At 53.7% G+C, this 15,262-nt stretch overlaps 1 protein-coding gene across 2 annotated transcripts in view; it reads left to right on the top strand.

The window, feature by feature from the left end:
* JPH2 (junctophilin 2) overlaps positions 1 to 13,703 on the top strand; it is a 76,951-nt gene extending 63,248 nt beyond the window's left edge. Inside the window, exons 3-7 of one of the 2 annotated variants that reach the window (XR_011570228.1) lie at positions 4,450 to 4,568; positions 6,473 to 7,200; positions 7,918 to 8,011; positions 8,656 to 8,831; positions 9,800 to 13,703. Coding sequence is in view for 1 of the 2 variants with exons in the window: in XM_070801726.1 (XP_070657827.1) it covers positions 4,450 to 4,568; positions 6,473 to 7,200; positions 7,918 to 7,998 (928 nt within the window). In the remaining variant the exon portion in view is untranslated. The remainder of the gene's footprint in view (positions 1 to 4,449; positions 4,569 to 6,472; positions 7,201 to 7,917; positions 8,012 to 8,655; positions 8,832 to 9,799) is intronic. The other variant, XM_070801726.1, reaches the window with a different exon arrangement.
* Positions 13,704 to 15,262: the final 1,559 nt, after the last annotated feature.

Below are 15,262 nucleotides of genomic sequence, written 5' to 3'. Positions count from 1 at the left end.
CAAGCCCAGCAGCCTTTATTACCTTTATTACAGAGGGGGCTGTGTGGCCATCCCCCTCTGACCCCTGTTCTGGTTGCCCTGGAGGGTCCATTGTTGATCCTCTAGAACCTTCCAGGGCTCAGTGTGAAGACTGCCATTCTGGCCTGAAGAGTCCGTCCTGCAACACAGCTTCCCAGGAAACAAGCCTCATCCAGCTCACACCACCAAAAAAGGACATTTTCTCAGTTTGAAGGTTTGCCCAGTCTTTCCCCTCCTCCCCCACCCAACCTGGGGTTTCAGGTTTCCAGGGAAGTGTCTCTGAAAATTTAGATCTTTGAATCACACATACCCATGTACAGGCAAACGTGTGTCTGGGGTTGTGCATGCACTACATTTTTTCTCTTTTTTTAGTTTTTAATTGTATAGTTGATTTGCAATATCATGCAAGTTTCAGACGTGCAGCCCAGCGATTTGATTATACATATGTGTGTGTGTATACTCTTTCAGATTCTTTCTGTAGTTTCCTGTGCTATACAGTAGGCCCTTGTTGGTTCCACAGTTGGTTTCGGTGTAACAAGTGTTATCTTTCTCCTCCTTTTTCTCCTCCTCTTTCTTCTCTACCGCTGCCAACACCCTCATCAACACCATCATCATCACCATCACCACCATCACCACCACCACCATCACCATCCCTCAGCCCCATCCCGGGCTAAACACCTTCCTATGTTGCTTCTCAGCCATTCACATCAACTCCAAGAGAGGAGAATTATCATCCTACAGACGCAGAAACTGAGGCACAGAGAGGCAAAGCCATTCACCCAAGGTCCTAGAGTCCTTGTAGGGTTGGGACTAGGGGGAGGCGAGTGAGGTGAGTCGTAGAAGTGCACGGTCTGGATTTGGACTTTATTGACATTTTTTTCATAACTTGTTCATCAAGGATTATTGCTGCATTAATTTTGACTTTAAAAAATATTGCATTCAAGTATTGTTTATCTGGATTACTGAGGTGTTTAATTTTTTTTGGTCAGCCCCCTAAATTTTGAGCCCGAGGTGAATGCATCATTTGCACCCTAGCCCCAGCCATGGCCGAGCCAAAGTTAGAATCCAGGGCTGCTGATTCCAAAAGCCTGCTCTTTATTCTCTATGCTGCCCCTTGCCCATGCAGGTGTACATGTATGTATGCGTGCATTCTTTTATGGATTCTTTCGTTCAGTATAATCTTATTTTCTTCAGTAAACATTTCTGTGGCAGTGGAGGGGCTTAGAAACCAGACAGTTCTGGGTTTGAGCTCCACTACTTATTATTACTTTGGCTGTGCTGGGCCTCTAGTTGTGGTGCCCGGGCTTCGCCTTGAGGTGAGTGGGGCTTCTCTTGTAGACCAGAGATCTGGAGCCTGCAGGGCTCAGTAGTTCCTGTGTGTGGGAGGAGTTGCCCAGCAGCATTGGAATCTTAGTTCCCCGACCAGGGATAGAACCCATGTCCCCTGCATTGGAAGGCAGATTCTTAATCACTGGACCACCAGGGAAGTCCCCCACTACTTACTATTGAGTGGACGGACAAACCTGTGACAAAAGGCACAGACTCTAGGCCCAAGAAACCTTTGTTTGAAACCTTGCTTTCACTTGCTGGTTGGATGAGTTGTAGGTGGGCTCCTTAAACCTTCTTGTGCCTTGGATTTCTCCTCTGTAAAGAGGGATGATGGGCCACAAAGAGTACTTGGGAAAATGAAATGGATTAATTTCTATAAAGCTCTTGGCATGTTGTAAATGCTTTGTAAATGTCAGTTGTTACTTGGCATCCTTGAGCAAGGTATTGCTCTGAGACTCAGTTTCCCCACCTGTGGAGTAGATTCAATAAAAGCTACCTCCCAGGCAGTTTTGAGGATTGTAAGGCGTAACGTAGGCAAAAGGCTTGGCACCTGGAGGGAGCTTAGTAAACTTCATCTCTAGATGGGGCTCAATTTGTGCTGGAGATACACGCAGATCAAATCCCCAAGGAAGTGACTCATCTGCTCATGGGGACACTGATTGGACCTTTCAGTTCCCCAAAGACATGACGCTTGTACCCCCTCTCAGGACCTTTGCACATGCCCTTCCCTCTGCCTGGCTCACTGTTCCTGCCTCAGTGCTGATGAGCCAATCAATGGATGTATCAGTTTCAGGTCTCAACTGTCACATCCTCGAGGAAACCTTGCCTGATCCCCCCCTCCACCACTGATCTACATCAAGCCTTCCTGTTGGACATTTTCATCACATTCTATACTCTTCCTTTATGGCACTTCTCACAATGGCACTTAATTGTGCTGTGCTTAATCGCTCAGTCATGTCCGACTTTGCGACCCCACGGACTGTAGCCCCGCAGGCTCCTCTGTCGGTGGGATTCTCTAGGCAAGAATATTGGAGTGGGTTGCCATGCCCTCCTTCAGGGCATCTTCCCAACCCAGGGATCAAACCTAGGTCTCTAGCATTGCAGGCAGATTCTTTACCGTCTGAGCCACTACGGAAGCCCAAGAATACTGCAGTGGGTGGCCCATCCTTTCTCCAGGGGAACTTCATGACCCAGGAAGTGAACAGGGATCTCTTGCATTGCATGCAGTTTCTTTACCAGCTGAACTACCAGGGAATCCCTTTTATTTGGTTACATTATATTAAATAATTTTGGTTGCTTGCGTCCAGCCCATCTCCTCCTTTTGAAAGGCGCTTGTCTTGCCCCTGGAATCTTGGCTCCTGACCAACCACGGCACACTCTTCAGAGCAGCACAGGGTCTGGAATCATCTTGCCTGGGTTCAAAATCCCAGTTGCTGCACTTAGGGACTCTGTGACCTTGGGCAAGTTACTTACCCTGCCTGTGCCTCAGTTTCCTTTTCTGTAAAATAGGGACAATAATAAGAGCACCAGCTTCCTAAGGCATCATGATGATTACATGAGATAATCTTTAATTTCTTTACCTTGAAGTCCATTGGTTAGTGGGGCTGTTAATATTTTTGTAGGTGCTTTTCCTAGTTAGGTTAGATTAACAGCTGAAATAAACATCCCCCAAATCTTAGGCGCTTAATGCAGTAGACATTTAAGGCTTGCTGAGTTTAATGTTTAAATTTAATGCTCAAATGTTGAATGTTTAATATGAAACTGTTGGGGAGGTGGGCTTTGCTCCATGCAATAATCATCTGTGGACCCGAGTTCCTTCCACCATGTTTCTTGACCCTGGGGGCCACGGGGGTTCTGTGGATAGAATTCAGCGAGTCTGTGAATCTGGATGCTGCCTTAGGTTAGATTCCCTAGAAGCTGAGTCTGAGATGAGGATTCTTGCACTGCCGATTTTTGGAGCAAGTGCTCTCAGAAGCAAGGGAGAGTGAGAGAGGCAGGCTGGGACATAGAAGTAGCTAAGCAGGGATGTGTTCTGGAGTCCTTCAACCTCATCCCACGGTGGGGCTCTGGAGCCTGAGCGGTACCTCAAGAGTTGGTTCCTCTTGGGGCAAGAAGGGGCTGGCTGGTGTCAGTAGTCATTGGTTATAGGCTCCTTGGGTTGGGGAGGGGTATGGACCTTTGGAACAAGGTAGCTTCTTATTGGTTGCAATTCTCTGAGACAGCAGTGAGCCATCAGCAGTCAATTCAGCAGCCAAGGGTGGGTGCATTTGCCCAGTGAAGGGATCCGGACAGGGAAAACCACATCTCTATTTTTACTGACGTGTAACTGAAATTTAGTATTTTCTTCAATTACAGAAGTCGGCAATAAATCACAGTAGTATTAGCAGTATCTCTGACTTTGTCACTCATAGAAATCACATATATTTTCATGCCACATTCCTGTTGTTGCATGTATCCTTGAAATATCCTTTATGCTAATCTATACTTTTAAGTTATGGTGGTCAATAGGCCTGCTGAATATTTTGTTTCATGTGTTTATAAAGAAGAATATACATTCTTATATTACAGATTTGTTCCTTTAAATATTCTGGTAACAGTGTGTCAGTGTAATTGCATGTCTTTGTAATCCTGTGTAATTTATGCATTTTAAAACAGTATACCGAGAAAGGGTCCAGAGGTGTCACCAGGTTGAAAAGAGCTGTGACACAAATGAGGTTAAGTCCCTTGTTCTGGGGGCTTGGCTTCTGCATTTTACCAGCAACAGCGGAGAAGAGAGAGGACACTGTGGATTACAGGACAGGTTTTTGTGGACCATGCCTGGAAATGGCATCATCCTGTCTTCCCACAATGCTTTAGCCAGTCACCTGACCACACCTAACCCCAGGGAGGCTGGAAAATGGAGTCCGTCTGTGTGCCCTGAGAGAAGAGGAAATGGTTGGGGGAACGCACAACAGCCTGGACCACAGGGCTTAATAAATATTCATTGACAGCCCAAGTGAACAAAAGTGTTGTCCACGGTGTCTCACTGTGGGTGGGGGAGGAAGGGCAGAGAGGGTTGGTTCTCTGGAGGGATCCTGAGACTCCACCGTGTCGTCTCCTTAGGACAAGCCACGCCAAGGCCAAAGCTGAGGCAGCAGAACAGGCTGCCCTGGCTGCTAACCAAGAGTCCAACATTGCCCGCACTTTGGCCAGGGAGCTGGCTCCAGACTTCTACCAGCCAGGTAGGGCCAGCCAGGGAGGGGACTGGCCAGGATGGGGTGGGGAAAGTCTGTGGGGTGGGGATGGGGAGGTGGACACCTTTTTCTTTGCTTGGTGGAAAGCTGAGATGCTTCACTGGGTCCACACATGCCTGTGAGCATCTGTGGGCGTGGTGCAGGCATGGGGTGGGATGAGTCAAGGGGACTCAGGCTGAGATTGGGGTGGTAATAAGAGGTTTCCCCAACTGGAGCCTGTCTCCTCTCCCTGGGGAATGAGGCTGCAGAGTGAGGAGGACCTCCTGGCTCTGATCCAGACTTTGCCCTTGAATACAGTGGTGGGAGTCCATCAGAGTGGGCGACTGGTGCTCTCCATGTTGAAGGGTTTTGGAGTCGCTAAGAGTCCGGCACGACTGAGTGACTTCACTTTTACTTTTCACTTTCATGCATTGGAGAAGGAAATGGCAACCCACTCCAGTATTCTTGCCTGGAAAATCCCAGGGACAGAGGAGCCTAGTGGGCTGCCGTCTATGGGGTTGCACAGAGTCTGACACGACTGAAGCGACTTAGCAGCAGCAGCAGCAAGGCAGAAGGAAATGGCAATCCACTCCAGTATTCTTGCCTGGAAAATCCCATGGATGGAGGAGCCTGGTAGGCTGCAGTCCATGGGGTCGCGAAGAGTCGGAGACGACTGAGCGACTTCCCTTTCACTTTTCACTTTCGTGCATGGGAGAAGGAAATGGCAACCCTCTCCAGTATTCTTGCCTGGAGAATCCCAGGGATGAGGGAGCCTGGTGGGTTGCCGTCTATGGGGTCGCACAGAGTCGGACACGACTGAAGCGACTTAGCAGCAGCAGCAGCAGCAGCAGCAGCAGCAGCAGCAGCAAAGGAGGCTAGATACAAGACCTCAGAGTGCAGATCTCAGCCCGGCAAGAGGAGTCGCGCGTCCCATCACAGTGCGCCCCCTGCTGGTCCCAGGAAGAGCGACGCTGGCTGGCAGCCTCCGCCTTGGGTAGTCATAGCAACAGCTGTCACCACGTGCTAGGTTCTGCGCTCAGCATTTCACAGGCATTTTTTTTCCCCACTCGATTAATCTTAGTTAGTATTTATGAAATAGATATCATTAGGCCTGTTTTTCAGATAAGAGAATGGAAAGAGGCCGGTGTGACCATAAAGAGCATAAACTCTGGAGCCAGACAGCCTGTGTGCCAGCCCCTGCTCCGCTCTTGGTCAGCTGGGTGACTTTGGGCAAGGCATTTTACCTCTCTGAGCCTCCTTTTCTTCTTATGTGCTGCTAAGTTGCTTCAGTCGTGTCCGACTCTGTGCGACCCCATAGACGGCAGCCCACCAGGCTCCACCGTCCCTGGGATTCTCCAGGCTAGAACATTGGAGTGGGGTGCCATTGCCTTCTCCGAGTTCTTATGTGCAGTGGAGGCTAAATAATAGCATCCACCTCATAGGGTTATTCCGGAGAAGGCAATGGCACCCCACTCCAGTAATCTTGCCTGGAAAATCCCATGGATGGAGGAGCCTGGTAGGCTGCAGTCCATGGGGTAGCAAAGAGTCGGACATGACTGAGCGACTTCACTTTCACTTTTCAGTTTCATGCTTTGGAGAAGGAAATGGCAACCCACTCCAGTGTTCTTGCCTGGAGAATCCCAGGGACTGGGGAGCCTGGTGAGCTGCCGTCTATGGGGTTGCACAGAGTCGGACACGACTGAAGCAACGCAGCAGCATAGGGTTATTCAAAGGAGTAAATGAGTTAGTATTGGGGAATGGCTTAAAAACAGTGTTCTTGGCACCTGGTGGCTGCAGGTCAGTGCTGGCTGAGTAAGTTGAGGAGACTCAGCGGGGTTGGAGCGGCTTGCCCAAGGTCAGCCGGTGCGGGGACCCAGCTTCGAATCCCACCTCCCCTTGTGGTCTCCCCGCAGGTCCGGAGTATCAAAAGCGCCGGCTGCTCCAGGAGATCCTGGAGAACTCGGAGAGCCTGCTGGATTCCCCCGACCGGGGCCCCGGCGCCGCGGGCCTCCCGGAGCGGCTCCGCGAGAGCCCGGAGCTGCACGAGCGGGAGACCCCGGCGCCCGAGGGTGGCCCCCCGTCGCCGGCCGGGACGCCCCCGCAGCCCAAGCGGCCCCGTCCGGCCGCGGCGTCCAAAGACGGCCTGCTGAGCCCAGGCGCCTGGAACGGTGAACCCGGCGGCGGCGGCGGCGAGGGCAGCCGGCCGGTCACGCCGTCCGACGGCGCGGGTCGCCGCAGCCCCGCCCGGCCGGCCAGCGAACGCATGGCCATCGAGGCGCTGCAGGCGCCGCCCGCGCGGCCCGAGGAGCCGGAGGTGGCTCTGTACCAGGGCTACCACAGCTACGCCGTGCGCACCGCGCCGCCCGCGCCGCCGCCCTTCGAGGACGAGCCCGAGCCCCCCGCCGCCGACTCCGTGCCCCCCTCCCCGGCCGCAGCCGCCGCGCCCGGGACGGCGCCCCCGCCCCGAAGCCCCGCGCCGGCGCCCGAGAGCCCCGCCAAGCTGGAACCCAAGCCCATCGTGCCCAAAGCCGAACCCAAGGTCAAGGCCCGCAAGACGGAGGCCCGAGGGCTGACCAAGGCTGGGGCCAAGAAGAAGGCTCGGAAGGAGGCCGCAGCGGCGGCAGAGGTCGAGGTGGAGGAGGTGAGGCTGCTGGTGGAAGTGGCGGTGGGGGTGGGGGTGGGGGGAGGGGGGCGGGAGGGGCGGGGAGCTGGAAGTGGGATTCGGGGGGCAGATGACTGGGGGACCAGGATGATGGCACAGGACAGGGCAGGGGGGAACCCCTGCCGGGTTGTGGGCTTAGTTAGGTGCAGCCTGACCCAGGGTTGCAGGCAGAGTGCCCCCACCTTGGGCAGGGGCTGGCCTCTGTACAGTTGTCTGGTCGCTCCTTTGGAGGAGGCGACTAGGAGTCCCAAGCAGCTAGGCTGTGGGCTGCTCCTGTTTATGAAGGATCTAGGCTGGGCTCCAATAGCCTCTACTACATGGTGTAGCAGGGAGGGCTTTGGGGGGATGGAGGAATGGTTCATTAAGGGGGTGAGTCCTGGCCCTCTGGCCTTGTTAGGGGAGCAGGAAGCTACAGTGCCAAAGACTGAAGCTGGGCTCAGAGGGCCTGAGAGATGCAGCCCCAGAGGAATTAGCAGTGGGTACGGCCATGTACTTGGATTCCAGTCCAAGCTCTGCCCTCTGTGTGTCCTGGGATACGTTCTCGATCTCTCTAGACCCTGAGCAGTTTGGTTGATTATTTCCTCCAGGAATCCTTCCAGCTCGGATGGTCTGTCCAGGTGCTGGACACTGCAGAGGGTTGGGGTGGGGGAGTGTGCTCTCCTGGGGACTCAGGCAGCCTGTCTCCGCTGTTCCCAGGTCCCCAACACCGTCCTCATCTGCATGGTGATCCTGCTGAACATCGGCCTGGCCATCCTGTTCGTTCACCTGCTGACCTGACCTTGTCCCCCAGGTGAGGCCGGGAGGAGAGCACGGCAGTCTCTGGGGAGGAGAGTAAGGGCCTGCTGGGCCACTGTCTTGTGGTTAATTGAGGCCCACCCCCCAGCAGGGGCAGGGACCTAGAGTGTGGATTTGAGAGATCATCTCTCCCCAGTGCGCACACACACATGCACGCACCCTCGTTGGCCCAACGTGCACAGAACACTGGCTGGCTGTCAGGTGAACGCTGGGGGCTTCATTCATTCACGAACTCACCATTCATTTGTTGTGGTTGTTGATTAGTCCCTAAGTCGTGTCCAACTCTTTTGCGACACCACAGACTGTAGCCCTCTAGGCTCCTCTGTCCATGGGATTTTCCAGGCAAGAATACTGAAGTGGGTTGCCATTTCCTTCTCCAGGGGATCTTCCTGACCCAGGGATCGAACCCGTGTCTCCTGCACTGGCAGGTGGATTCTTTACCCCTGAACCACCAGGGAAGCCCATTTAACCACCCTTTACTGAGCGCCTGCTCTGCTGGGAATAGGGACACAGCAGGGACACATTCCTGCCCTAAGAAATGAGGCGAACGTGAAAGTAAACCTTTAACTTACGGCTCATTGTGTAAGAGTCTTGCAGTTTAAACATTAAGCAGAATAGTTCCTGACCTCCTCCCCACAGAGCCCCGGAAGTCTAGACTGAGGTCGCCCGGGATGGCCGGATCCTCTTTCCCTGTCCTCTGGTTCTCTCTTGCTCGCACTCTCCACCTGCCTCCCTCAGTCCTCTTCCTGAACCCTGCTGTCAGTCAGTCGGTTCCATCAGTTGGTTTTCTCCCCGTGATGGAGCTCAGGAGCTGGGTAAGGTCCGGTGAAAAGGAAGTGGGCAGGGCTGGGGTGAAGGAAAATGGCCCTCGCTGGTCTCAGGGTGAAGTAGCCACGTGCATGCGTGCTAAGTCACTTCAGTTGTGTCCGACTCTTTGTGATCCTGTGGACCGAAGCCTGCCAGCCTCCTCTGTCCATGGGATTCTCCAGGCAAGAATACTGGAGTGGGTTACCATGCCCTCCTCCAGGAGATCTTCCCGACCCAAGGATCCAACCCATAGTCTCTTAGGTCTCCTGCACTGGCAGGCGGGTTCTTTACCACCATCACCACCTGGGAACCCAAAGTAGCCACAAGGCAAATCAAATCTTCCTCATACTAGGACCAGCCTTTACACTGTGAATCCTGTGTTTGGTGCTGCTAACAAGACTTGCTGCCTCTTGCCTTGCTCCCCTCAAAGATCCCCTCCCTTGACTCTAGCTTAGTATGGGCCGGGGGTTCCTACTCAGTCCCAGAGGAGAAGGAGAAGGGTAAACAGCCAGTGACAATATTAGCCTGGTAGGTGCTGCCCTGGGAGCAGATGCTGGCCCCAGCGGGGTCCGTGTTTCCTAGGGGATCTGGGAATGGTTGCAGCGGGGACTGCCAACTTCCTGACCTGAAGGATGGTGAGGGGCGAGCCAGATGGCAGTGAGGGAGGGGAGGAGAGGAGGGCAGCATGTACCAGGCAAAGGGAACAGGCAGAGGCAGCCTCCAGCAGGGCCTTTCATGGGCCAAGGAGGGGCCTCTAGGGCTTGTCTCTGGTCCCACTGAGTCAGAGCCCAAGGCCAAGGCTTGCGGGCTTGCAGAGGCAGGGATGGTGCTGGTGATAGAGATCTTGCCCCAGAGAGGATCAGGCCTGCTCCTTGAACCCTGCCCGGAGCCTGGCTCAGCCTCACCTCCACCCCCGGCCCCTGCCTTCATCCCTCCTCCATCCTTCCCTCACCTGGACCTCTTTTCTTCTCTGCAGAGCCAGGAGTTCCTGCTGAGGATGCATGGACCCATCTTTTGCAGTGCCAGGCAGGGCGGCTGAGGAGGACTGGACCCGGTTGCTGGGGGTCCACTCGCATCCACACCACAAACATTGAAGGAGGCTTCCCGTGGCATCTGTGCCCAGACACAGGCAATGCCCAGAGGAAGAGAAAAGTGCTGGGCAACGTCCGGGAGCTCTCTGCCCAGTGGCAGGGAAAGCCCTGAAAGAAGAGCCCTGGTCTTGAACTTCCCAATCTGCTCCATCCCCCATCCCCATCCACTCCCTCGCCTCCACCCCTACCCTAGGTCACCCCCTCCCCAGGCTTTTTGTGTTTTGGGAGAAGTCACCAAACCAGGATGTTAAATCCCAGCCCCCTCCTTCCTACCCTCCCTGGCTTTATTTTAAACTTCTGAGGCCTCCCAGGCAAGCGGAGGAAGTGACGAGATCCCTGTGGTGGGTCATGGCGGGTGATGCTCTCAGCCCACCAGCCCTTCTTGTCTCAGTCCCGACCCCTCCCATACTCTGTCCCTTGCTTCCAGATGCTCAGGATGACAACAGAGGAAATGGACATCTTCTGTTTGAATATCCCAGAATACAGTGCTTCTGTCTCCTCCCACCGGTCCAGTTAGCTTCCCTCTGGACCAGCAGGCGAGGGGGAGACGTGAGGGTTTGGGACCTTTGGCTGGGAAGCCGCTGACCAGGTGGCCAGGGGGCGGGGTGTGTGGGGAGAAGGGCTGAGGGGCAGTTAGGATGGCCCTGTTTCTGAGGGCACCTGAGCCTGGGGCTGGCATTACACATGGGGGCTTCGAGGATGCTGAGGGTGAGGAGAGGTCACCCTGCAGGAGCCGTGGGGCCGGTGAGATAAAGCCTCAGGGATGCCCGTGAACTGGTTTGTCCGCTTCCGCTCCCAGGGGCCACCGCAGGCTTGATTGGTGGGGGGTGCTGAGCATGGAAGCCCAGGCAGCTTTCGCTGGGGCAGACTCTCAGGCCGATGCTGAAGAAGGCTGCTTGTCAGCCAGCGTGTCCCAGGGAGAGGGGAGCAGGTGTGGGGTTCCTGCCATCTGTGATGAGCTCCTCGGCTTGCTTGGCAGGAGCCGGTCTTTGCATGTAGCCCCTTTCCAATGTGCTGTGTACCATTCTGGTTTCTCCTGTCCCTGGTGCTGGCTGGGAGTGGGTGGGGGCTGTGGCCTCGGCGCTGGGGAAGGATGGAGGGCCAGTGGTCCAGGCCCCTTTGAGCGGGGGGAAGGACGTGACCAGGACATTTAAATTGAGTTGGAGGGGAGCAGCTGCTTTTCTGTCTTTGTTTCTCTGCTCCTTGGGGGCTGGGGCAGGGGTAGTCTGGCCTCCCCCCGGGCTTGCTCTTTGACCTAAAGTTTGTTTCTGATGGGGTCAGCTTTCCCTTCCTCCCTCAATACTTGGGAACCTTCCTTCCAACTCCACACTTACTGTTTCAAGCACTGCTGGGGCCTTGAGCTTGTTGGATTGCATTTCTGCCGAGAGGAGCCTGTGGGTTCTGCTGTCCTCCAGGGCCTCCGCCATCGTGTGTGGGCTTTTCTGGACAAGTAGGGCAAGAGGAGGGTGGGCCGGGGGTGCTTCTCAGGGGAGACAGGCTCCAGGCCTGGGCTCTGAGGTCGCTGTCTGGGGTTTTTGGTCTGGCTTAGGGTTGGGGATAAGCCTCTGGCTACCAGGGCTCCTGGGTGGGGTCTTGTTTGGGGGTTGGTATTTGGGGTGAAGGTTCAGGAAGCTGCCGTCTATGCAATAATAAACTTGCATCTGCTCACAGGCTCTGCCTGGGCTGTGGGGTCTGCTTGTGGCCTCAGGATGGGGGACTGGTCTGAGGAGGAGGAGGGAAGCTGAGGACCCTGGGTCATGCTGGGTCAGGCCCTGCCTCTCTTACAGTTTCCATAATACCTCCTGTGTGTGCACTTGCTCAGTCGTGTCTGACTCTCTGCAACCCCATGGACTGTAGCCCACCAACCTCCTCTGTCCATGGGGTCAGCTCGGCAGGAATACTGGAGTGGTTTGCCATTTCCTCCTCCAGGGGATCTTCGCAACCCAGGGATCGAACCCATGTCTCCTGCAGCTCCTGCATTAGCAGGCAGATTCTTTACCATTGCACCACCTGGGAATACCTCCTGAGGGGTGGCTGAAAGGCTTCAGTCCTGACAGGGGCTCCCCAAAGGCCACAGACCTTCTAGGGAAGACCTTGGGTTTGTAAAGCCAACTTCTAAAAGATTCCCTGAGCAGCATATAGCAAAAGAAAGAGCCTGCCTTTTGGAAAAAAATCTTTGGCCACCCACCCCGCAGGATCTTAGTTCCCCAGTCAGGGATGGAACCTGTGCCCCCTGCTTTGAAAGTCTTAACCACTGGACCTCCAGGGAAGTCCCAAAAGAGCCAGCCTTTTGAGATTGGCTTCCCTGGGCTCTAGTCCTGCTTAGGATACTTACTTCACTTCTCCGAGCCTCAATTTCTCATCTATAAAACAGAGAAAATACTACTACCTCCTGGGGTTGTAGTGAGGATAACTTTAAACATTAAAGCTCATATAAAGCCCAGTAATTGAGAGCAGTAAGTGCAGACTTCCCATTTTGGGGTCATTATTGCTGTTGACCTGAAGTACAGTCATTAGCCCTCTCACAAGCTTCTTGCATTTTAATTGAAACCCCAGAAACCTCGAGTGGGTGGAGATGATTCGGGCTCCTGTCAGAAAGTCACAGAGCGTCTCAGTCAAAGGAAGGACCTATAGGCCATCATCATAGCTTCCAGAGGCTTAGATGGGAGGAGAGACTTGCCCAAGTTCACACAACAAGCCAGGGGTGGGAAAGCAATTATCTTGACTTATTTTAGTGGCTAAGTCAAGCCAACAGCCCCCATGAGAATTGGAGGGGAGGGTCCCTCACCAGTAGGCTTGAGTTCAGGCAGGTTCCAGAGTTCTTTGGTGCTCAGGAGTCCTGGCTGTCTGCCCAGTGTCATCACTGACTTACTGCATGCCAGAGACCCCCTCTTTGTAGGCCTTAGTTTCCTCTTTGCCAAGGAGACCGTCATCCCTGCCCCATTGCCTTCTTTACAGGTATCATGATTGTGAGCATCCGATGAGGTAGCTCATGAGTGGTAAAGAGGTTGTCAAAACCCTGGAATAATCCAGGGGTCCCAAAGAAAAAAGATGGGTTTGGAAGGACCGCAGGGGCGATGGAGGGGGTGGGGGTGAGGAGGGAGGAGTTGTACTCTACAGAGGTTTGAATAAAGTGCACCAAGAGAAGGGGGGAGTGGGCAGCCAGCCCAGTTGGGGGGATTTGCAGACTGGCCCTGTGTGTATGTGTGTGTGTGTAAAGTGGGAGTGTGAGGTGAGGGGGCAGGCAGATGACAGCCTTCTAATCCCCTTGAATGGTTTGGGGTGGTGGGGGAAAGCTCATTCCAGAGCCGGCTGGAACGAGGAGTCAGGTAAGGTTGGTTGGAGTCCGGCGCCCCCTGGGGGCTGAAGCGCAGCACACAGCCTGGCTGGTCCCCTTTTCAGCCTTGGCCACTGACACCTCTGGAAGTTTGTCCTCCGCTGCCAGGTCCAAGGTCCTTTGAAGGTGTCTTGTGCCATAGAGGAATTTAAAACCACCTCGTGGATGTTAACCAGGGCCTGTGATCACTACTACTGCCTTGGAGTCTTGGCAGGACTCTTCCAAGGCAGAAAAAAAGATGGGGGACCTGGGAGCTGTGGGATCCAGATGAGGGATTTGTGGCAAGATGAAAATTTTCATAATTTCTGATGAACCAACAAAGGATCTGACTGTGCTGGGAGAGATGAAGGCCCAGATGATGACTTTTGGCGGCCTCAAGCCTGAAAAAGTTCTGTGGTGCACCCTCAAATGTGTAGCTCAAAATAAACACAATACCAAACTAAAACACAAAACTTGCATGTATGCTGAAATTCAGGTAGCTCATTTTTCTTTTGTCCAAAAGACTGTCTCTAGAGGTGAAACTTCTCCCTCATGAGTGCTTCTTGGCCGTACGGCCCCTCCTCTGAAAGCGAGCAGATTACTTCCTTCAAGGTCGCTTCATCAATATGAGCTGTTACCCTATTCTTAGTTCTCCACTTGGCAGTGGGGCAGCATGCCCAGGGAGCAAGTGGAGGCTCCTCTTCCTCGTTTTCCAGTTGGAAAGGGCTTCTGTTTGCCAGAAAAAGAGCCCAGGACCTTGTAATAGGTATGAGCAGGATATGGGAAGAGAAGCAAGGCTGACATGGGAGGAACTGTTTCAGAGGGGGCTGAAGCAGGGAGACCCTGTGGTCTGAGCCCCGGCCTTGCCTCGGGCTCTGCAGGGGGGGGGCGCGGTGTGGAGAGTGGAGGGGGGTAGATAGTGAAACAAGTGAAGTATTTATTAGAAGGAAAAAAAGAGCACTGTATGTGTGGATAGACACACAGGCAGACTCGGTTGCAGAGTTGCACCCTCATGGCAGTTTAAATCACTTACGTGGAGCATTTCTTCCAGTTTTCCTTTGGCTAATCATTTTGATTTGCCTGGTTCCTGTTTGTATATCTCAGGGTCCTCTCACGTGCGCACATGCATCTCTTAGCCAAGATGGATTCTGCTGAAGAAGCCCCTGTGGGTAGCTTGGCATCAGCATTACTCCCCTTTTGACCTCTAAGAACCCTTTCTGCGCATGTGTAGTCAGGGAGGTCTCTTGACATTGAGAATGAGAAGTATGTGATCTGTTATCTTCTGTCTGGGCAGGGCCCAGCCTCCTCGCTCAATTGTCCTGCCATTCTCATCTTGAAGTATCGGTCCACAGGGTACGAATCTCCAATTGCTTCCCCTGTGTGCAGGGGCATCTACCTCCTGCTTCACTCCTTGCCTCTGGCCTCTGAGAAGGAAGGAAGTCCCCCCTCCAGGCAGAACAGCAAGTGGGGTGGAGGGTGTGTGTGGAGCGAGCGGGAGGGGGTAATGACACACAAAGTGTCTCCCAGGCCCCTCTGGTCTGGGAGGCAAGAAGCTGGTTCATTCGTCCTCACCTGGGCATTTGACACAGGATATTAGTTATTCTTCCAGGGGAGTTTTCACCTGAAAAGTGAAGTCTGGAGGGAGCAATGCATTATCCAAAGGAATATTTTACTCTAGAAAAATTTCAGGTATCCACAGGGTATCTTTTCTGGCCAAGTGCTCCGAGCCAAAGAAACAGCTCCTCACTCGTACCCAAAAGAAGAAAAAATAAATAATCACCCACCCATTTCCCTTCTCACATGAGGGAGGGATATTAGCAGTCTGTGGCCAGTGGTGTTCTGGGTGCTAGGATCGTAGCCAGCACTTATTAAGAGCTAGTAATATCACTTGCATGCCAAGTGATATTATATTGTTTCATTAAATTGTCAGAGCCATGGGCTTGCTTAGTGGTCTTGTGGCTAAGACTCCACACTCCCAATACAGGGGGACTGGGTTTGATCCCTCGTCAGGGAACTAGATCCCTCCTGCTGC

This window comes from Bos indicus, chromosome 13 (genome assembly GCF_029378745.1).
Source record: "Bos indicus isolate NIAB-ARS_2022 breed Sahiwal x Tharparkar chromosome 13, NIAB-ARS_B.indTharparkar_mat_pri_1.0, whole genome shotgun sequence".
In the NCBI taxonomy this organism is placed as follows: domain Eukaryota; kingdom Metazoa; phylum Chordata; class Mammalia; order Artiodactyla; family Bovidae; genus Bos; species Bos indicus.
This window is presented reverse-complemented; position numbering and strand designations above follow the sequence as displayed.